The following is a 21,955-nucleotide window of genomic DNA, read 5'->3' on the forward strand; positions in this document are numbered from 1 at the left end:
GTATCCATACATTATGAAGTAATTGTGTTCGCCCCAAATAGCCATCTTAATTTGTAAGCTTTGTGCTGAAAGGACTGCCATGTGCCAGGAGTGCAGTTGACCCTGTGAGGGCATGGTGATGCATGTGTGTTTTCGTTCTTAATGGTCTGGCTAGGTTTGTTGGGCTGCTTCAACCACCAGCTTTTCCTATCATTGCAGTAGACAGGCAAGGCAGTGTTCCCCTAAATTGTTGCGATTCTTGTGTTATTGTTTCTTGGGAGTGAAGGATTCTCACCATTTCTAAAGAGACATTGCTGCTCTGAGGACAATTTAAAAATAAGAATTTGAACCAAGATAGTGATTGGTTAGCACTTAATGTTTTCAGAGCACATGCACTTCCTTGTCTACCAAGATATGAGAGGTGCGAAAAGACAGCTTATCAAAAGGAATACACACACCGTGTTCAAATAACTGTTCAAAAGTTAGATTTTTTTAATACTTGAGCCAATTTGAGAGGAGGAGTTCTTGTGCATTTTTTCCCACTATGAAAAATTCTCTGAAACCATAGTGACTCAAGCAGAGTCTGGAAAATACTGGAGAATCACATGATGGCTAAAAATAAGCACATCATTTCCAGCATGGACAGTAACCAGGGCAGAAGTAACTCGGTTTTGTGAATGCTCACACTGGCTGGCCATGCTCAGCCCTCTTGCCCATCACAGGGGCAGGCTTTGAGACCCTGGCCAGGGAAGGGGAACTCTCAGGCTCTGACTCAGTGTAGCTCTCTGGCATGCTCTCTCAGGGCAGAGCCAGGAACTAGACTGTGCAATGACCCTTGAGCAGTGAATTGGGAGGGACACTAGCTGACTCCCAGCTCTTGTCCCTGCCTATTTTTCCTCAGCCCTCCCCCTGGAATCAGTAGCAGATGCCATTGATCAGAATGCCTTTTGTTACTGTTAATATTGCAAAATGCAAGTTGTATAAAATGGCCAGACGTTTGGTGCCTGTTTTATAGGGTACAGGGTTGTCTAAACTGGAGCGTTGTAAATGATTTACCAAAAAGAAAACTCATCTTGCGCACTCCCTGCTCACACCCTGGAGAATTACTGCAGTGGCCTCCTCCGTGGCCATTCTGCATCTGGCCTCACCCTTCCATGGTCTGTTCTCCACACGGCTGTCAGGCCACAGCACTCCTCTGCCCAGGACCCCACAGTGGCTCCCACTTCCCTCAGAATGAAAGCCCAGGCTCCTAACCCCCTAACCCCTGCCTCTGAGGCCCTAACAGTCTGCCCCCTCCAGGACCTGCAGACCTTCTCTCCTGCACATCCCCTGGCTTGCTCTGCTCCAGACTCCCTGGCTTCTGAATGGATGAGGCGGGGCCTTTGTCTAGAATGCTCTGCTCCTGGCTTTCCAGAAGGCCACCTGTACCTCTCTCAGGCCTCTGTTGAAACCTGACTTTCTCAGCAAGGCCCTGAAGTAAGGGGTACTTTGGCAAATGGCACGTCCCTTTCAGGGATCCTGGAAGTTGTGACTGTGGAGTTGTTGCAGGAGATGTAGACTTCTTGGAGGAATGGGACTTCGGAACCAGGCTCACCCCCACACGTGTGGATCTTGCCACCTCCCATCTGTGCAGGACTGCCACAGGACTCCCACCTCTGGGCCTCTGTGCTCCTGACCCCTGTCTTTCCGAGCGGACCAGGGTCTGGTGAGGCCCATGCAAGGCTTGGGTGTCAGAGTGAGGGGTTGAGACTGGAGAGAGACGTGTGGTAGATGCTCAGGTTCCCTGGAGTTCATACTGAAAACGGCTGCTCTCTCACCCCTGGACCCAGCAGTGCTCACCTCTGTCCTACTTTTCTCTTTTCCATAGCATTTACTTGCTGGTTTATTATGTTATTAATTATCTAATTCCCCCATTAGAATGTAAATTCCACAGAGACAAGTATCTTCTGTTTCATTCATTGATTTATCCCAACTACCTTAAGCTGGCCAGGTACACAGTAGGAGCTCAGTAAGCATGGGCTGCATGAATGAAGGAGTCAAAGTAATTTAAGAAAGAGCACAGAGACTTGGCCTACAGCCTGCTGATTTTCAAGATAGACAGTAAATGGAACAGAAGAACCAATGTCTTGGTGTCCACTGGTGGTTTATGGGTTAAAATTTTTCATAGAGATTCTCTTGAAAATGAGCCGGATTTTCTTACTACTTTAGCAGCTTAGTTTTTATTTTTCTAGTGTCTAGAAATGGGAAATTGTGTACTTCATCATGAGTTGAATCACGTCTCCTTTGCTGAGTGGTAATAACGTGAGCTAGCATTATTGAGTACCTACTCAGGTGCCAGGCTCTTGTGTAAGGACTTTCCATGTATCAACTCATGTATCGTTCCCAACTCTGGGGAAACCGGCATTGCTGTTCCAGTCTTCGGCGCAAACCCAGGCGGCAGCCCAGGCCCCGCCACACAGCCGGCAGCAGAGCCAGGATTCCTGTGAGGGCCGCCTGGTCGTAGGGCCCCCACACTGCCACCGCCTCCCTAAGGGCCAGGTGGAGGGTCGCCGTTTCCATGCCAGATCTTCATTCCCACCGGCTGATGGCTGATGTCCTTCGTGCCGCGCTCCAAGGTGCTCACACCAGGAGCTGCCCTCTTTGACAAGCTGACACTCAAGTAGCGCAACTTTGCCGCTGGCTGCACTGGTGACAGAGCCTGAAGGGCTATGAACTCGCAATTGCAGAAGAGCCAGCCTTGTAAGAAGCTCTCAAACGGAAGCAGCCGGGAACCCCTGTTGATGTTCCATTTGGACTGAACTCGGGCCCCTGAGGGCCAGAGGTTTTTTTTCTGTTTTTGCTCTCGGAGAACACATTACAGATCTTACAGTGAGAAGGTATGGAGCATTTTTTTAAGGAATCAGGCTGAGACCTTGAATTTGTAGTAATTAGGACTGGCGAGGCCACGGTCAGTCACCCTGCAGTGTGACGGCTCGCGTGTCCGTTTTGTCACTGAGGAACAACCCTCTTCCTGTGGGCATTCACTCTTCTCGTCAGCCCAGCTCTATGTTCTGTCCCCAGCAGTGACTTTATTTACATTTCTTTTAGCCAAGTCCATTATCTCAGTTAAAAATTAGAATCTCTTTGCCAATGTAAAGAGGATAAGGAAGTGATGTCCGATCATCCACAAGTAACTAATCCTTGTAGGTACAGTGTATCTTCGGTCATGTTTCAGGTCTGTGGGGTTTTGTTTTTGAGCTATAACTGACCTACATCCTCAGTTTCAGGTGTGCAACAGGTGGAGTATTTGTATAGATTGCGAAATGATCACCACAGTAAGGTCTGGTTAACATCCAACACCACACATAAGGACCATTTTTTTTCTTGTGGTAAGAACATTGAAGATCTGCTAAGATCTGCTTGCTGAGAGAGCTTAGCAACTCTGAAACGTAGTGTCGTGAATTATAACCACCTTGCTGTACGTCATGCCCCCAGACTGACTTATTTTGTAACTGGAGGTTTCTACCTTGGGACCACCTTCACCCATTTCACCCATTCCCTAGCTCCTGCCTCTATGGGGTCTGTAATTGAGTGAGAAGGACCTGGGGGTGGAGGGAATATGCTCTCAAAGTGAAGAAGCTGGGGATGACCAGAAGACGGCTTGCTTCCTGAGTGTGCGTGTGTGTGTGCGCATGTGTATGCGTATGCATGTGTACACATGTTTTTAATGTCTCTGTGGTTCTTGTCAACAGTATTAACATCATATTTTTAGCTCCTCTGTTTATGACTTTGGCAGAAGGAATACAGCAGATTAAGTGAGAAGAATTTTTAAATTCCATCAGAGCTCTGGCCATGAAAGATGAAGCCAAGTAAAGTGCTTTTCTTTGCTTTAGCGTTATGAATTCATTGGGCCTCATATGCCCCAAATGTAGCATTTTCCATAAACATTAAGCTACTAATTATTGACATTAGACACAGTGATAATGTGGCTTCACTAAGGCAGTGAATAAGGCCACTCTTTGTTGTTTTTTTTTTTTTTTACAACTATGGTTAAAATGTCTAGAATCATATTTATACAACAAATCTTAAAGGCATTAATTAAGACAAAACTGCTCAAAGACTAGCATTGTAAATCATGTCCATATCCAATGAGTAAAGTCAGAGAATTACAGGGACTTGTACAGAATTTATGTCTATTTCCCCCACTTTTGAAACTCCTTTTTATTTTGAAAGGGGAAATTAGGGAGAGAAAGAAAAGCTCGAGGGAAAAACCATTCTTGTAAAACAGGGCTACCACTAATTATGTTTTCAGGACATCAAATGCAGCTTGAAAAAAAATTGGGGAATGGTTGATAGCTGTAAGGGGGAAAAAAAACTCTATCTGCATTATAGCTGAAGTGCTACACTCCCTTTAAAAGCCACTATGTGAATGTTTTTCACATAAGCCTCGTTGAGCAGAGAGGCATGAGAAGGCACAGAAGCGAAGTGTCTGTGGGCTTAGGGGCGTTCCGGGAAGCAGGAAGGCAGCTACAGAGGACCCTGATCTCTAAAACCAGGATTAAGATGCCATCAAATAGGACATCATTGCGTCATCTCACAAAATTGGAATATAAATGGTAACTTACCTAAAAGTGATATATTGGTCTTAAATTTGCTGATGTGGATGAATTTTAGATTCCTAAGCACATCCTTATGCTAGCAGCCTAAGTAACTGGAAGAAGTCCTGGCCCCCCAGAAGCTGGGTACACTTTAGGGTTTGGTTCCTTGATAGGAGATGGTAAGACTTTTACAGCAAATAAAGAAAAACATAGTTCTTAACGGTCTAAGGAGTGTGATCTACTTTAGGCTATGGTTTACTGTTCTAAAAAGTAAACCATGAAATCGTTTAACAGAATGAATGTGAAAGACTTCATTTTCATTTTTATAAGTTTCACTCTTTAGTGTTTCTCAATGTGATAGCCGGGAGGGGTAAATTACTTCCCTATCAAATTGTAGCTCGTGAGGATTTAAAGAGCTCACTTGACATTGTCTTGAAAAATGAGCCTTTACTTTAACCCTTTAATTGTGTAGTTTGTTTGTTTTTTTTTAAACCTTAAACCTCTGAAGACACTAAGATCTTCCATGAGTCTTTCCTGTGCTTTAATTTCTTCGTCCCGTGGGAGGTGGGTAAGTGCCCAGGTGACTGGCCCTGCCCGCTCTCGTCCTCCTTCAGCAGGCATTTCCCTCCTGTGCTCAGTTGCTTTCAGAATTTCAAAACCCCTGATTTTAAGTTTCAAATACTGATTGCTTCATCTGCTATTAAGTTTTTCAAATTCACTTTCCGTTCCTTTGTCCAGCCTGGGAGTGACCGTCCAGGGCAGGGTGGAAGCATGTGGCACGTGTAGGTGGGGAGCGTGGACCGTGCACCCCTGTCTCCACCAGCCCTGCCCCGTGGCAGAGGACGCAAGTCTGGTTTTCATCCTTCTCCTCTTGGAGAGATCGAGCGGCGGTGTTGCATGCCTACCAGGTGAAAGACAGGGACTGCCCCAGCTGACCCGGACAGGGTCCATGAAGCACAGGTGGCATTTTAAGGCCAAGACTCTGAGGTGCGGCCACGTCGGGCTCTGGCTATAGCAAGCGATGTGGGTTCTCGGGAGGAAGTGCACCCAGGACAGCCTCAGTCCCTGCAGCCGCTCTGGCCTGGCCCCCCGGGAGCTGCACAGGGTCTCGTGGGGCCCCCTGTTCCTCTCCCAGCCAGCTTCCCCTGGTAACTTGGTCTTCCCCATGACCCTTCCACTTTGACCTCCTATCCACCCTTTCAGGTTTTCTCCAAGCTGCCTTTGATGATGTCCTAAAAATATAATCAGTACAGCTTCTGTTCCTTCCATGTCTTTCTTTTAAAATTTACACGAGGCTGGATAAGGCAGGGCGGAGAGTGAGCGTCTGATGAATGTATGTCAGCTGTCGCAGCCAGCCACATCGTGGCCACCGACCTGTGACCTGTGTAGGGAGACGGGCCCAGCGTGGGGCGGGGCGGCGCTCTCCGGGGAAGCCCCTATGGCAGGGCTGTGCGTCCCCTTCGGAAGAGGCAGCGAACAGGGCAGAGACTCGGCCCGCCCGGCACAAGCCAGCCTGCTCCTCTCAGAGTTAAACACTTACTGACTGAATTTCCCTATTTGCACTTCGTCCGGAATCCTAAGCAGTAATGGAGGGGGATCTGGAAACCAAGCGAGAGCTCTCCGAGCGGGAGGTGGGAGGCCCACCGTGTTCTTGCTCAGTTCCTTCCTGGGTTGCGGGCCCTTGCGGCGGCGGCTTTGTCGCTGGCAGCACCTCCTCGTGCTCCCCCTGCTAGGGTTTCCCTGGACGGACACCTCTCCTAGCAGTTGCTTCGGCGTATCGTAAAAACTTCTGGGCCGGGCACTGAGATGGGCCTTGGGAACATAAAGTGGGGCCAGCAAAGCAGATGCGACACGTACCTTGCCGTGTGTGAGTCTAAGGGAAGAACAGGCAAGCCTGATGGCCGCACCACGGCAGCGGACAGGTGCCGTGACCTCCCAGCGTGCGGGACGGTCCGCTTAGTCACTCAAAGGAGGGGAAGAGGAGTGTTTCGGGCAGGGGGGTACAGCCCGAATGTGTGGTCACGTAGCCAGGAATGCTGCCTTGTCCCTGAGAATGTAGAGTGTCGCCCTGCCTGGGCTTACACAGCTGTTACCCGTGAGACTGTGAGCTCCTGGAGAGCAGGGATCGCGTACGTGCTGTGTGGTAGGTACTGGATAAGCGTGTATTTAGTAAGAGGTGTCGAACATCATCTTGAAGCTGCTTTCTGTTAGATTTTATTGATATTAAAATATGGCATACTGCTTATAAAAAGGTCTGAAATAACTTGATTTTCCAGAAGCTTTTTCCACAGTGAGGCTGGCCCATAGCTGCTCTCGGGGAGCACGTGCCAGATCGGCATGTCCTCCCCTTATCACCTCTGCTGTTACGCACATTGTTCTCTCTACCTCGTTGGCATGGCCTTTAGAGAGCCTGGCCAGTGGGACACAGATGTGAGGTTCCAAGAGTATGTTCTGTGGGCTTCTACAGAGATAATCCTTGCAACTGTATGTGAATCACAAATAAAGCAAAGCACCAGGTCTCAAGAATCCTTGGGAAGGTCTTCTGCATAGGCGAGGTTTCCGGGTCACTGAAGATTTACTTTTGGATACTCTGTTTGAAGTCAGTTCCCAACTTAATTTTCTTATTTATTCATTCATTTATTCATTCATGAGAGACACAGAGAGAGAGGCAGAGACACAGGCAGAGGGAGAAGCAGGCTCCATGCAGGGAGCCCGATGCGGGACTCGATCCCAGATCCCGGGATCACACCCTGAGCTGAAGGCAGACACTCAACCGCTGAGCCACCCAAGCGTCCCTAATTTTCATTTTAAATTATATTAGGGCTTTCCCTAGAAATTTTTAGAAGAAAGTTCCCTTTTTTTCTTTGTTAACAGATTTTCAAGGCTATAATATTGCTAGTGCTTCTTGAGGGGGGTGTATGACATTGCATTTAGAACTGAGGACTCCAGGCACCTGAACTCCTCCTGTTTCCTGCTTTATAATTAGATCATTGGTTGAAACTTGTAACTGCTGTCAGCACACTTGGCTTCATTACCCCTGCCCCTTTCTGATCCTGGTACTGACAAACTGAAATTGGAAACCATGGAACCAAGTTGTATTTACTTGCTCGTGTGTTTATTTCAACACTTTTATCTTCTTTACCACTAAATATACATTCAGCTAAATATGATGCTAAGTCCAGTACTGGGGTTACAGAGGTGATGAACGCTGGTCCCTCGTGCTCCAAGAGCCTTCTGGAGGAGCAGAGAAGGTGTGGGAGCACGGTGAGAACTTGGGCAAACCCTTGCACATGAGAGGAGCACCCCCGCCAGGCTGGGCTGCCACAAGGTCAAGGTTGTGTTCAGAGGAAAAGGGACTGGCTGGGCCCCCAGTAATGACCCTGGGCTTCTTAATCCACAAAGTGTATAAACTTCATTGCATATACCTTGTGGCTTCTGTTGTGGCTGCAGAGGCCATTTCCTGTTGTCTACGTCATATTCTAGATTGTGAGTGCCTGTTAGGAACTGAGCTTCCAGTGGGTGAGCTCTTACCTGACATCAATGACCTTTTTCCCCTTAGTTTCTATCATTATTACAGATGCTGTTGAATCACTTGATTAAAGGGCTTATCCCAATGTAAGGGTGTACCTTTTTTCCATTACAGTAAGTAAAGTTTAAGGTAATATCTTGACATTGCATGAATGCCTTATTCCCCCAGAACTTCTCACTTAATGTTTTACAGTCAGTGAGCCATTCCTGGATCAGTTACATTTGTTCCAAAATTGTGATTTTTACCAGTTCTAACATTTCTTCTACGTTTACTAGCTATCCATGTTCTATAAAAACCTTCGTATCCTCCCTCCCTTCTTTTTTCCCCTTCTTTCTCTTCATCATTATAGAGTTTTCTTTATTCAGTGCATTACAATCTATTAGAGCCATTATTGTTTTGATACATGAAAATGCCCCAAGCTTGGCTAGTTGGAAGCACCTTCAAACTGGCCCCCATACCTATTGACATTAGTTCGTGAGCACATCCTTGCTTTTTGACACAAAAAGGCATTCCATGCTCACCCTGTACTTCCCTTGCCCCACCCATGGAACCCGCCACCTCTCAAGAAGCTCTCTTTGTGCAGAATAAAATTTAGAAACCAGGACATAGGCACCAGGAGGAACACGCACTCGTATGAAGAAGTCATTGCTCCCAGATGCTTTCAGTGGCTAAACCTAGGAAACAAAAGAGGAGAAAAAAAATACCTTTGTACTGATGCTTTTTCTAAAGTATTCATCTATTTATGAACTCTTTTGTTTTTTAGAAACTCAATTATGGTGATGCTTGGAGGTTATCTAAGAACCTTTCCTCTTAAAAAAAAATATCTTTATATCTTTAAATCTCTTGGATAAGAATAAATGTGTTATTCTTATCTCTCCAGGGGGAGAAAGGACAACTTAATCTCATACTGAGGGGGGAAAAGTGCTCAGAAAGGTTAAATACGTTGCCCAAGCCGACCCTTTCGTACTATGTGCACTTTTTCTAAGTGTATGTATGCTGTTTCTTTGATTGGAAAGGGTCATGGGGGGCTACCTTCTATACTTTTTAGTAAACTCCTTTTATATCCTACATTTGTGATAGATCTAAAAAGTGTCCTTCATCTTGCCAATATTTGTAATCTATTCTGGTTACTTTCAGGTGCGGCTAAATCAAGCCCAGCGTCTAAGCCAGGATCCACACCTTCTCGTCCCTCATCAGCTAAAAGGGCTTCGTCCAGCAGCTCAGCATCCAGATCTGATAAAGATTTAGAAACACAGGTCATACAGCTTAATGAACAGGTAACTCCTCAGTCCTGGCCTGTGTCTGAGAGGGGAAGGAGGGAGAAAAAAAAACTTGGAGGCCTGAAATAAGGGAGGAGGCAGTGGTTTCAAACACGTTAGGGACTAAAGGAATTGTTCAGGCAGATAAAGTCAGTGTCCCTCTAGGAATGAAAGATGTTCATCAGAAATCTCAAAGCTGTACATTAAGACAGAAAGAGGACTCAGTCTCTGGTAAATGCAGGTTTATAGGCCAGGGTCCCGCTCACCCCACCCCTACACCATGCACACGCCTCAGTGCTGGTCACAAGCTCCAGGCTGTCCACTTAAGGCCAGTCTGGATGGCATCTAACATTGGAGTTAGGGTTAGTCTTTTCCTCCTTCCTTTCCTTCAACTATTAGTCAAGCCTGTTCTATGTGACAGACTCCGTGCTTGATGCTAATAATATATAATGGTAGTGAGAGAGAGAGAGACCTTCCCTTCCCTTGTAGAGCTTAGAGCAGTTGTAAGGGATGGGTGATTAGGCCAGCAAAGTGAGCACCTAATACTTCCCACAAACACCAGAAGTTTGATGCCACAGAAGCACTGAACCCCATACTTGGGGGTTGGGGCGTTCAGAAAGGCCATGGCTATGTTTTAAGTTGAAGAATGTTCCCTTTTGTCTAATATTCCTCAGGGTTACCGTAAATCTAACTCTACTGTCTTTGAAATTTTCACTTTAAAAGTTTAGGTATGCTGTCTACCTAACAATAGCTAATTTTGCCCAAGATTATATGTAGTCGAAAGGTAATAAAACCACTGGTAGCATAAGGCCCACTGCAGAAGCCACCTCCCCTGACCCTGAGTTGAGGAGAGTCTTTTATCCTGGCTGCTCCCGCTACTGGGAGAGGAGCCTTTATTCACGGTTCTTCAGCTGTTCCCAGCCAAGTGGCTGGACTATTCCCGGTGATTAATCTGATTCCTGATGAGCCAGCAAGAGTCTGGAAACAGTTTTTTGAGATAATTGTATATTTGCAATCAGGAGTCTAGTTTAAGAGCAGACGATTGCTTAGCTAGGGTGTTTCTTTACAATTCTGATCACTTTAATGAAAATGGTGAAACCTGAAGTCATCCCATGGAATGGACCTTGATTTAGAAGCTGTGGAATGTTGTAACTACCTGCTGATTCTCAGTTTGAGCCCATATGAAATTTCCAGTAATAGGTTCTTCTCAAATAGAAGGCAGGTGGGATGGCCATAATGAGCCTTGGGTCACGTGCCCAAGGCTCCAAGCAACTGAGAGTAGATCCAGAGAGAATCAGGCGTGGGTCTGTGGTGCTTGAGGTTTATAACCCATTCTCCTTAGGAACCCAAGTTCTTTTGATATCTTTATTACCTCTTGTTCTGTCACCATCTGTCTCCTCCCTGTGGGGGAGGTACACCTCCTCCCTCCCCCTCTACCACACCCAAGCCTCCAACCTTCCAAACCAGAGTGTAAGCACATGGAGACCTCGAGATCCTTCCTGCCTCTCTCCCATTCAGCCTCAGCCAGCTAGACCCACTTCCTCTCCTTGGGGCTGGCTCTACATTCCCATTAGCTATCCAGTTACGCAAAGAGCCTCCCATCCCCAGGGGAGCCAGCCCTCCTCATCCTGTTATCCAAAAACATCACTCTAGAGGGGAGAGAGGACAAAGAGCAAGAGGAGCTTTCTGGTGGTCTTGTAATTCCATTATTACTTCCAAAGGGCTTCCCTCCCCAGCCTGCCCCCATGTCCATTGAGGAGGACTATGTCTGTTCGCCTCCCCCTCCCAGTCCCTCAGAGGGACGGCCACACACGCCCTGAACTGTGAGCGTTCATTCAGAGGTTCACTGAGCACTTAGTCCAGCTCCATATCTGTGCATCTGTTACCACTCTGTCCATTTTTTGTGCTGGTTGCCTGCAGAGAGGCTCCCTGTAGCCTCCTTGTAGCCGCAGAGGCATGATGGTGCTGGCACTGAGGACTCCAGGACGAGGAAGGGCTGAGTGGAAATGCCAAGACTAAAGAGTGAATTACAGCCGTAACAGAGGAAGCGATGAGTGCCATAAACTTGAAGAATTCTCATTTACTTGGCCTTCTGCCTCCATTCAGACATCGGTCTCCCATGCCATAGTATGAAGTACCACTGTGCTAGACAATTCCAGTGATAGAAATGAATCAAAAGACAGAGGGGAGGGACCCCTTCTGTGGCTCAGTCCATTAAGCATCCAACTCTCATCAGGGTGGTGAGATGGAGCCCTGCACTGGGCTTCCTGCCGGGCATGGAGCCTGCTTAAAATTCTCTTTCCGTCTCCCCACCAACCCCTGCTCTTTATCTTAAAAAAAAAAAAAAAAAGGCCGGAGAAGACATAACATATCCCTGAGCCTTACGCCAGGTGCACAGAAAGGGGATAGACACTGCATGTACGCAGGGTATGTTTGAACGGATCAGTAATTCCAGGCAAATAGCATGTCCAGGGATGCCTGGGCGGCTCAGCGGTTGAATATCTGCCTTCGGCTTATGGCATGATCCCAGGGTCCTGGGATTAAGTCCCTCATCGGGCTCCCTGCAGGGAGCCTGCTTCTCCCTCTGCCTACATCTCTGCCTCTGTCACTTGTAAATAAATAGATAAAATATTTAAAAATAATAATAATAATAATAGCATGTACAAAGGCCCAGAATCATTCGAGAAGAAAATTTCCCCTTGCAAAGGGGATTTTTAGAAATTCTGTTAGGGGGATTTTATTACCCTGAATGAGAGATTTCCCCTGAGAAGGACCATGAAAGATTTAATTTACCTCCTAAAGAATATTGTTTGTGTAAATCTAAATGCACAAGGGGGTCAAAAAAAAAAAAAAAAAAGAAGTAAAGGATTCTTAGGGAGCAGGAACTGGGTGATGGTTTGGGCCTGTGTGTTGCTGCTGTGCCCACCTGGGATTTGAGACCCAGTCTGTGGACACCAGGGTCAATGTTCCTCCAGTCCAGGTGACACTGTTGCCACCTTCCCTACACTATATCTGTCATCACTGTGAGAGGCCGTACAGCCCTAGAAGGTCCTAGAACCAGCACCCAGGGTGGAAAAGGGATCGAAGGGTCTGTTTGGCTAAGGGAACGGGGTTTCCTTCCCTTCCTCTTCCCCTGCATTCCCTGTGATGTCTCCAGACCCAGAACCAGAGTTCAGTTCAGACAATTCCAGTGAATTGCACTGGACTCAGACAATTCCAGTGAATTGCACCAGTGCACTCAGCCTGGCTCACAGTCTCTCACCCCGTTTTCCTCATGTAGCTGAGACCCAGTTTCTCAGTAGAAAGCATTTGTCTAGTGTGGCTCAGGGACACTTATCTAGGGTGACTCTTCATGCAAGTTCCCTGAAGGAAGGAGGGTCCTCAGAATTCATCTAAAGTAACCGCAGAGGCAGCCTCTCCCCTCGGCGTGCAGAGGACAGACAGGGTAGGGGGAGGATGTGCCGTAGCCCAGGTTAGCCCGAGTTAGGAGAGGAGGAAAGCTCACTCGGAGCCCAGCTGCAACCCCGTGAAGCAGCGCCATCCCTCCGGCAGTGGTTATGAACAGTCAGTTGGCAGAGGGGGTGACAGGCGTGCTGAAGTCAGACACTGTGGCCCGGGTTCAAACTCTGTGGCACATCTGTCATTTCCTGGTTCGGGTCTTTATAGGCAGGCACAGTGGGGCACATTTCTTATACTGTACTTTGGGGTTTTTTCCCCCACCCTCACTCCCTTGCAGGTACATTCATTAAAACTTGCCCTTGAAGGTGTGGAAAAGGAGAGAGATTTCTACTTTGGCAAGTTGAGAGAGATTGAGCTACTCTGCCAAGAACACGGGCAGGAAAATGATGACCTCGTGCAGCGACTAATGGAAGTCCTCTATGCTTCGGAAGAACACGTAAGTGTGAGGAGAGCCCTCAACTCTTGTGTTCGGAAGCGATGTTCTTGGTCAAGGTGCAGGGATGAGTGACCAGTGTGCCTTCAGATGCTGCCCTGGGATCCGTGGGAACTGTGACTCAGCCAGAAGAATCAGTATCATCATCATCGTGATCTGTTGACCCATGCTTGGGGGCTGTGCGTTCATGAGTTAGGGAAGAGATGAGTGCATGGGGGTGGGTAGGAAGACTCGTGGAGAAAAATAGGTTTATGCAGCCAGATTTCAAGTGGTTTTCAGCTCTGAGCAGCTGAGCAATAAGAATGTGTGTAAGGATTCTTCATGACAGATCAGAGTATGGTTAGAGGAAGAATTCGTCTAGATGTTTTTCCCATCCCCATCGGCCCCACATCTGCCTGTTGTGATTTCATAGCTGGTTGTCTTGGTGACTCATTGCCAGTGCAGACCACTACTATGCAACAGCCCTTAGTTGAAAAATATTTTTAAAAGGCCTCCTCTGGGGGTGTCTGGCTGGCTTAGTCCGAAGAGCATGCGACTCTTGATCTCAGTGTCTTGAGTTCAAGTCCCCTGTTGGGGATAGAGATTACTTAAATAAAACTTTCAGGAGGCCGCCTCTGTGGGGAAGACCAGGCTATCAGGGCTTGCTACTCATGAGTGTGAGGAAGGCAGGTGGCAGGGGACCTCAGGATGTGGATTCCAGCCTGGTGATGGAAAGCAGGTTGTGAGGAACGGCAGAGGAAGAAGATTCTCGAGAATCCAGGACGGGAAGGGAAAGGGTGGGATAAACAGTAGAGACGAAGTCTCCCTGGGTGGAGAGTGAGGGGCCTCAGCAGCAGGGCAGGCGTGGTAGCCCCGCCATGTGGAAGGTATGAAAGAGGGGCTGGTGGAAGCTGGTGGGAGTGTCTGAGCCTGTGGGACCAGAAGGCCTGGGCCCACTCCCCGGGCTCTGTAGTTGAGTCGCGTGTGTTCGTCCTTGGACAGAATGGGAACGAGTCACTGGCAAGTTGACTTTATGACTTTATTCCAGCCCAGTACCAGACAAATGTTTACACCATGTAAGATTTGAAATGCTAGGGCTGAGTACTCTCCACCACATTTTTCATTCCCTCCCCTCGGCCCAGTTTTTGTTGTTTTGTTTTGTTTTGTTTTGTTTTTTTCAAAGCTGCTTTGTCAGTCATCATTGGCTGAGTCAGGCTGTAGATCTGGAAGCCCTGAGAAGCAGCCTGTCCAGGCCGCAGAGGCAGTGATAGCTCCACAAAGCACAGTTCTCCGTATTTTCAGATCTGATTGCAGAAACGTTGTGATTTCTGGTGTGCCTGCACCGCCCGGAGCGCACGGTAGCCTGTCAAGTGCTCTGTGAGTTATCCTCTTCCCAAGCCAGTGTGGGTCAGAGGGACGGTGGCCGCTGAGGGAGGACGGCAGTGCGCTGCGTCACATCTTTCCAGCCCCGTGCTGAGGGCGGGAGGAGAACCCTTCCACTGGCCACCTCAAACCAGATCGTGTCCCCAGAGGGAGTCCCGGTGCAGGGGCCATCTCAGGTGACTTCCACATTGAGTCTGACACTGGCTGGCTGAATCCCAGCTCCCGGCAGCAGGGCCGGCCCTGGGGGAGAGCTCCGGCCTTCTGCGTGTGACCTTGGCGGGTTCCGCCTGAGTGCCTGCCCTTCAGCTAAACCCAGATGAACCCTACATTGCCATTTCAGGGGCAGGTGTTTGCTGGAGACACTTCTTCACTAAGTCTTTATTTGGGGATGGCTGGTCCTTGATTCTTGGAGTCAGACCATCCTAGAATAGAATGTTTGGAAGATGTAGAAATCCAGATGGGAGGCTGCATACAGAAGTAAACAGGGGCAGCTCGGTTCACAGTTGTAGAAACCTAATGGAAGTTTCCAAAGCAGATCACCAGACAGCTGTCTAGTGCTCCTCTTTATCAGTCTCAGAGTCCTTTCCTTAGGGGCCACAGGCATCTGGACTTAATCATTGCTTAGCTGCTGCCTTGTCCGTCTGTCAGCTGAAGCGTGCCTCCTTATGTAAACAGGCACTTCATTCCTGAGGTACTGTCACAAAAGTCACTATCGAGTGACCTAAAGATTCTTCCCCCCTCAACCGAGATCTCTTGGGAAGAGCCTGTGTTTCTGTCACTGGATGAAGCACTGGGGAGACAGGGGACAGAGCCCCTGCCTCAGCGAGGGACCACCAACTGGAATAGGTCAGAATGTGATACATGTAATCATAGAGACATAGACTTGTGTGGTGAGCACAGAAAGACAGCCGGGAGTGACAAAGACTTCACAGAGCAGAGGACATCAGGTTGGATGTGAAGAGTGGGAATGTCAGCAGTTACAGAGCTAAGGCAGGGAGAGGATTTCTCAGGCAGAGGAAGCAGCGTGAACAAAGCCCTGAGGAAAGAATGGCCGGCGGGGCTGGTGTGCGTGAGGGCAGGTGAGCCTAACGCGTGCCCCCACATCCATCTAGGAAGTGGGGAGCCCTTGGAGCTTCTCGATGACCCTTCCTCCTCCTTTGCACCCATTTTCCTCCTGTGATAGGCAAGAGCCTTCTTCAGGACTGTCCTGCTCTTTCTGATGATTATCATAAGAATGAGGAACTCTAGAACATGCTCATTCACAGCTACACGTTCAGAAAGATGTGATGGATACACAAATACTAGAGTTTAGCAGGTGGTATTCCAGGGCATGTCTGGCATAGGTGTAGCCTGGTCTCCTACTTACATGTGTGTTTAAGTTCTTCTTATATGGGGCAGAAGAAAAAGATTTTTTTTTCTCCTGTGAGCCTACACAGCCTTGTGTGGGCTGGGAGCACTAAGCTGGGAGACAGAATTACATACGTTCTGCAGACGTCCACACCGCCTTGTAACTTGCACCCCGAGCATTAGCAATCTACTAGTAAGGGTTGCTCTTGATCCTAGTTTAAGAGGGTCTGGGGTCTGCAGTTCTTGCAGGTGGATGACGTCCTGGGGGGCCCTGCAAAGGAGAGAGCTGCCCCTGGCCTGCTGACGACCACAGAGGCCCCGGCTCAACAAGTATGAAGGGGAGGCCGGGGGTGAGGTCTGAGCTTCATGGGTTCCTGGTCCTGCAGCTGCAGACGCTGCGGGGCCTCCGACACATACACTGTCCAGCTGACACCTCTCCCCCTGTCCTGTCAGGAGGGTCACCCGGAAGAGCCTGAGGCAGAGGACCAAGTCCACGAACAGCAGCCCCAGCAGCAGGAAGAGTACTGAAGCGTCCTGGCAGCTCTCGCCTTCAGTTTTGCGTGGGAACTTTTCTTCTGGAGAAACGTGTGGCCTCAAGCTCAACAGAAACCAGTTGTTCCCAGTCTGCCGTTACCATCAATCAACACACTGTTGCATATGCCAGCCACTGCGCTCGGTTCCCATTTCCTTTGCCAAGACCCATTAGCAGCCGGCCGTTCGGCGGCCTACCTGAGAGATCACGGGGTCACATATCTTCTACTTCACCACTTGGCTGCTTGAGATTGATTCTGCTCTTTTCATTTCTTTCCAGAACAACTCTCCCCTCCCCACTACCACTACCACCACCGCCACCACCACCACCCCCTTTTTATCCTGGTGTGAAACAATGGTAATTTGATATATGGTATTTATATTGGCATTTCTCAACCAGTGTCACTAGATGTCACACATTCGTGGTGCTTTGATGTTTGCAAGTCTAACCTCTGAACATAAATTTGGTCAAATAATAAATTGGAGCAAAGGGAAAGAGATACTTGGAAAGCCATAAGGACAGTAACTTGTTTTATAGGGAAAAAGAGTTTCCCCCTCTCCTCCCAACAGTAAAGGGAAAAAAAAAAAAATGGAATCAAAACTAGGACTTCAGGGCCCAGCGGTATTTCTCCCTGACCATGGTAGACCACCACCCAGTTAGTTTTGAAAGACATCCACTCAAGGACAACACCATCTCAACTTTGCCCTCAAACTGCTTGCCCCTTCCCTCCCCACCCCCCAGGTTCTCATGCTAGTTTCTTTCTCAGGGTCCTCTTTGGTGGGCAGCCACTCTTCCCCACAGTCCAGAGGGGATCTGCCTAGGTACAGGTCCTCCTGCCTCTCTCCGGGTTTCAGCCCACAGCCTGTCCTCCCCACTAGGGGACTCCTACTACAGAATGACTTCAGGGTGTGCGGCCCTGAGGGTCCCCGCCCTCCGTCGTGCTGCACGCTCGCTGGAAGTGAAGACCTCCTTCCTAGGAGCATCATTCCAAGGGAGACTCCTGATTCTGAAGTCTGGTGTTGACACTGGAATGACAGCACAGAAAAATCTAGGACTCCCAATACCTTCTGGAATAAGGAATTTCCCCTCCTTGTCCTTGACCTTTGATAACCGTGGCAATTGCTAAATAGAGGAAACATTAATGAATTAAAAAAGCATTCCTTATTTTTTTAACTAATATTTGCACATTTTCTTAGTATCTTTCCAAATCTTCGCCTCTTCTATTCCTTTGACAGATGGTATCCCTCCTCCTGGATCATTCGTTTCACTTGGTTTCTAACTTTAGATTTACTTCACTTGTTATTTGACTTAGCAGGTGCAACAACAACAAACAAGTGTGCCCGCCCCCACTTGCCTCTTAACTGAAAAGCTTAAAATAAATTTCTGAAATATGTATCCTAAAGCTTTGACATTTCTTTATTAATTGATGAAATACCAATTCTAAATTCTAGCATTGGAGCTTCCCACCAAAAGAAGTCTTCTCAAAATCTTTTGCAGCAAAGTGGTATTTGAGTTACAGGTGAACAAGATGGCTTGTATTTCTGAGGTTATTACAACACACTGTGCATAATTGGACAGATGTTCTGTGGTGTTTGGTTTCCCTTTCTTCTCTCTCCTGCCTGTTCTGCGTGACGGCGGCAGCTCCTTTCTCTCAGGCTGGCAAGCCTGGCTCTCGGCAGTGACATCCTCCCACACACAGGTAGTGGTTGTGCTATGTGCGGCATCATGCTTAATGGCTTGGTCCCTCCCAGCCTTCCCTTTTTTAAAAAGAGCTCTTGTAAAGAGGCACAATAAATAATTCTACTCAGATGGTCCTTCAGTGGTTCCTAGGCAGGGACAGCTCAGTGATACCCAGTGCCAGGCGGATCGTGACCTGAACTCCTATCGGGGTGGATGTGATGACTGCGCCAGCTGCTAGGGCGTGCCAGTGACAACCACCCCGTCTCTCCCCCGAAACCCCAGCCCTCTCAGCTATCAAACCTACTGGCCAGATACCTTACCTGTCCCCGGTGGTCGTACTTGATTCTCCATCTCACAGTCTTAGTGTCAGCTATTCGTGGATTTCGGAAAAAGAGCCCCAAAACTCCTCTTTCTGTCCCCGTCTGAAACCTCTTCCATCGTGCTGTATCGCATGTGGCATCACAGATGCTTTGGTGGGGACCCTTGGACAGCTAGGTTTCTCTGTCGTCTCTGGCTGCATCCCAGCTTCTGTGCAGACCACCTCCTTTCCCAGGGCTCCTCCCTTCTTCCCGAGGGCTGCCCCCCATCATTCTCCCCATCTCGGCATCCGGGGCACACTTTACACCGTGCCCCCCCCCCCCGCCCCGTCACTCATCCTCACACTGGGCTGAGAAGCATCCTTTGTGGGCCCTGCCCTCCCTCTCAGAAGCCGGACTTCATTCTTAGCCACCCGGCGGTGGCTGGTTATAGCACTTCCACGGCTCATGTCAGATAGGAAGTGATCGAAGCAGGGGGCAGAGAGGGAGCCCGTCTTCTTTCTAAGCAGAAAAGCAGAAAAAAGCCAAGACAAACACCTTGTTGACCAGAGAGAAGTAAACTCCAGAAGGGAACCAAGAATCCTCCCTTCCCTGGTGAGTATTTCCATTATTCCGTTAAGGTTTAATATGCATTCAAATTACTTTTACTAAATAGTACACCATAAAGCTTTTGTTATATATTAAATGTAAACTGAAAGGAATGTAAACATATGTATTGTTAATTATAAATAGAGATAAGAAATGACACCATAGATGAAAAAGTCTTATTCCAATGTATCCCATTCGTCTTACATCGCCCTATTGTCGCATGGTAGACTAGTTTTTTTTGTCTCTGAATATGTGAATAACTTGACTTGCGTTTATCTTTTTACATATTTAATAAAAAAAAGTATATGTTAAAAGGACCGGATCTACCGATTCTTAAGTTTTTATACCAAGACTTCCTTCCTGGTGAGCGTGTGTGTGAATAGGCTATTTACGTGGATTCACACATCTACCCGCATCTTATGATTTACAGGGGCGGCGGTTGCTTTTATTGGTGGCAAATGTTTTCGCAGGAATTAAAGATTAGTATCTGATATCAAATGTAGCAGCTGATACCTTTTTAAAAACTTTGCCCAAAATAAAGGAAAGCCATTCCCCTGGGAAATACTGCACTTGCAGGCAGACAAGAGGCCAGCGCCTGCAGGTCCAGCCTGCCCTCTGGACAAGACGGGGCTGGGCACGCAGGAAACTGTGGGAGAAGCGGGCAGAGGTCTCAAAGCTTCGTGGCAAAACGACCCAGGATGGGCAAAAGCTCTCCGGTTCAGCGTGTGATCCCCCTCTATCTAGTTTGACGACTGACCGATGGTGATGATTTGTACACATAAAGAGAATACCAACTTAGAGGCACAGAATAGGTGAAAAAGCAGAAATGTCTTAGAAGTGGTTCCGTGAGCCACCTGGAGAGGCTGTAGAGCAGGTGTCCCAGGAGCTGCCAGGTTACCGAGGCTCAGCCAACACTCTCCCCGGAAGGATGCCAGCCTGCCCTAAACTGCTTTCAAGCACCACCTAGAGGCCAGTTTGGTTACTGTACGGTCCTGTGGCGACTATTTTCCATCCACTTGCCTTTGGGCCCTTTTAAGAGCATAGAAGTGGAAAAAGGACAGAAGACAAAGATGCTACCATTCTTCTCCATCTACGCTCATGTCTACACCGGGTAAGTTTGTGACAGAAGTCTGAGCCGTCACCTGCGTTGGGAAAGCTCATGCTCAAAACACACACGTGTTTCTATTGCATCCACCAACCCTGGGATGTTAAACCCCAGATCTCACACTTCGACACCTGCGCACAAATAGTCCAGAACACAGGTGCTCTAGCTTACCTAGAAGGCACGCTGGCGCACTCTAGGAAACACCACTAATGGTACAAAAGTGGCGGAATAATGTGTTTGCTCCATTTTATGAAATCTGAGAGCATCTCTAAAAATTGAATATGTTCCTCCTGGTACTAAGGGTAGGTCCATGAGTCCAGGGGGTGGGGTGGCAGAGAGGAGTTCATGTAATTCCACTAAATTTAAGTTATAAAGATACCAGTTCTCTAAAACAAAACACATAACTTCATTTCTGGCCTTTCTTAGTCCTCTTCACTGCTAGACACAGCCACTATCTCTAGCAAACATCGCTGACCCAGCCTCTCAGCACCAGCGCAGCGCAGCCACACAGCACAAGTGTGACAGCACGGCATCTCCTGTTGTGTTGAGCTAGGAACTCAGACCTTCACTCACTGGAAGAGTTCTGGCTTTATTACCTAATGGAAGGCAAACCTTAAAACTCATCGAGCCCTGGAGGACCCTCACATGCACCAGGACTTCAGATCACATGACATCCCAAGGGCAGACCCCCCACCCTCCCACCCCCAGCTCTGACCTAGCCAGACCTCATACCTTGTACAGGTAGGGCTCACATAGAAATGGAAGGCCCAGCTAAGCTTATTTGTTGAAAGCATTTTTCTTTTTCACTGAAAATGTGGAATTGTTCTAGCTTGTCAAGCTTAACTGCTTAAACAGATTTCCTGTGGCATTTTATAACTATTTTGTTAAGACTGAGTATAAATGAAGTGTTTTTAAAGGGTAATAACATTATCAACGTATGTCTGAATTTATGATATTCAATAGGAACTAGCCCAGTACCCAAGTGTGTTCCTTTTCAGAAAAAGTACACATTTCCTTCAGTGTAGCAAGCATCCCTCATTTCTACACTATGCTGTTTTTCTAGGTCTTGAAGGTTATCTGTATTTTTTTTTTTTTTTTAATTTTAAGGTAGGTTTATCTTACTTGAATGTTTGGGTCAAATCCGACTGCTGTCACATGTTCATTTCTAACCTTTAGAAATTAGAGAAGGAACAAAAAATTCCCGTAAATATATTCACAGTTGTAATCTGATCTAAATTCACAGCTTACCACTAGGACACTGTCTTCCAATCTGACATATTTATTATATAGATAAAATGTGCTTTCTCCAGTGAAACCATTTTTTACCAGCTTCAAAATTTTTCCAGAGAGAGCCTATAGAGCCTATAGACCTCAAATATCAGTCTCTCAGAGGCGAAGCTCTCTCAAAGACAGGGTCAGGGGTCATCCTGTCCTGCAGACCCAGACACTGTCCCATCACATGAGCTAAAAATGGGGGGGGGGTGCTGAGAAGGAAAAATGTGAATTTTACCTCAGAACATTTTCCATTTTTCTTGAGAGAGTGGTTTTGAAATCAATGTCACAGAACACTTGACCAGTCACAGCTAAGACATTATCAGTACAACATCTAAGGTCACCTAGCTTTCCTTTCTTTTTTAAAGGATGAAAAACATATTCCTTTTCAAGATTTAAAAGGTACAGGATGAACGGTTGTATTTGTCATATACAGATCTAAAAAGGCTCAAAATGTAATAAATTTTATTTTCTGAGAACATGATGTTGGAAATTGCAGACAGGTGGTTGTATCTT

At 47.5% G+C, this 21,955-nt stretch overlaps 1 protein-coding gene across 7 annotated transcripts in view; it reads left to right on the forward strand.

Moving 5' to 3' along the window:
* MAPRE2 (microtubule associated protein RP/EB family member 2) overlaps positions 1–19,379 on the forward strand; it is a 159,959-nt gene extending 140,580 nt beyond the window's left edge. For 6 of the 7 annotated variants that reach the window (XM_077900459.1, XM_077900461.1, XM_077900460.1 and 3 more), the window contains 4 exons: positions 9,223–9,362; positions 13,081–13,239; positions 16,186–16,275; positions 16,399–19,379. In XM_077900459.1, coding sequence (XP_077756585.1) covers positions 9,223–9,362; positions 13,081–13,239; positions 16,186–16,275; positions 16,399–16,473 — 464 coding nt within the window. In that variant the 3' untranslated portion in view covers positions 16,474–19,379. The remainder of the gene's footprint in view (positions 1–9,222; positions 9,363–13,080; positions 13,240–16,185; positions 16,276–16,398) is intronic. The other variant, XM_077900457.1, reaches the window with a different exon arrangement.
* Positions 19,380–21,955: the final 2,576 nt, after the last annotated feature.

Source organism: Canis aureus, chromosome 6, assembly GCF_053574225.1.
Source record: "Canis aureus isolate CA01 chromosome 6, VMU_Caureus_v.1.0, whole genome shotgun sequence".
NCBI lineage: Eukaryota > Metazoa > Chordata > Mammalia > Carnivora > Canidae > Canis > Canis aureus.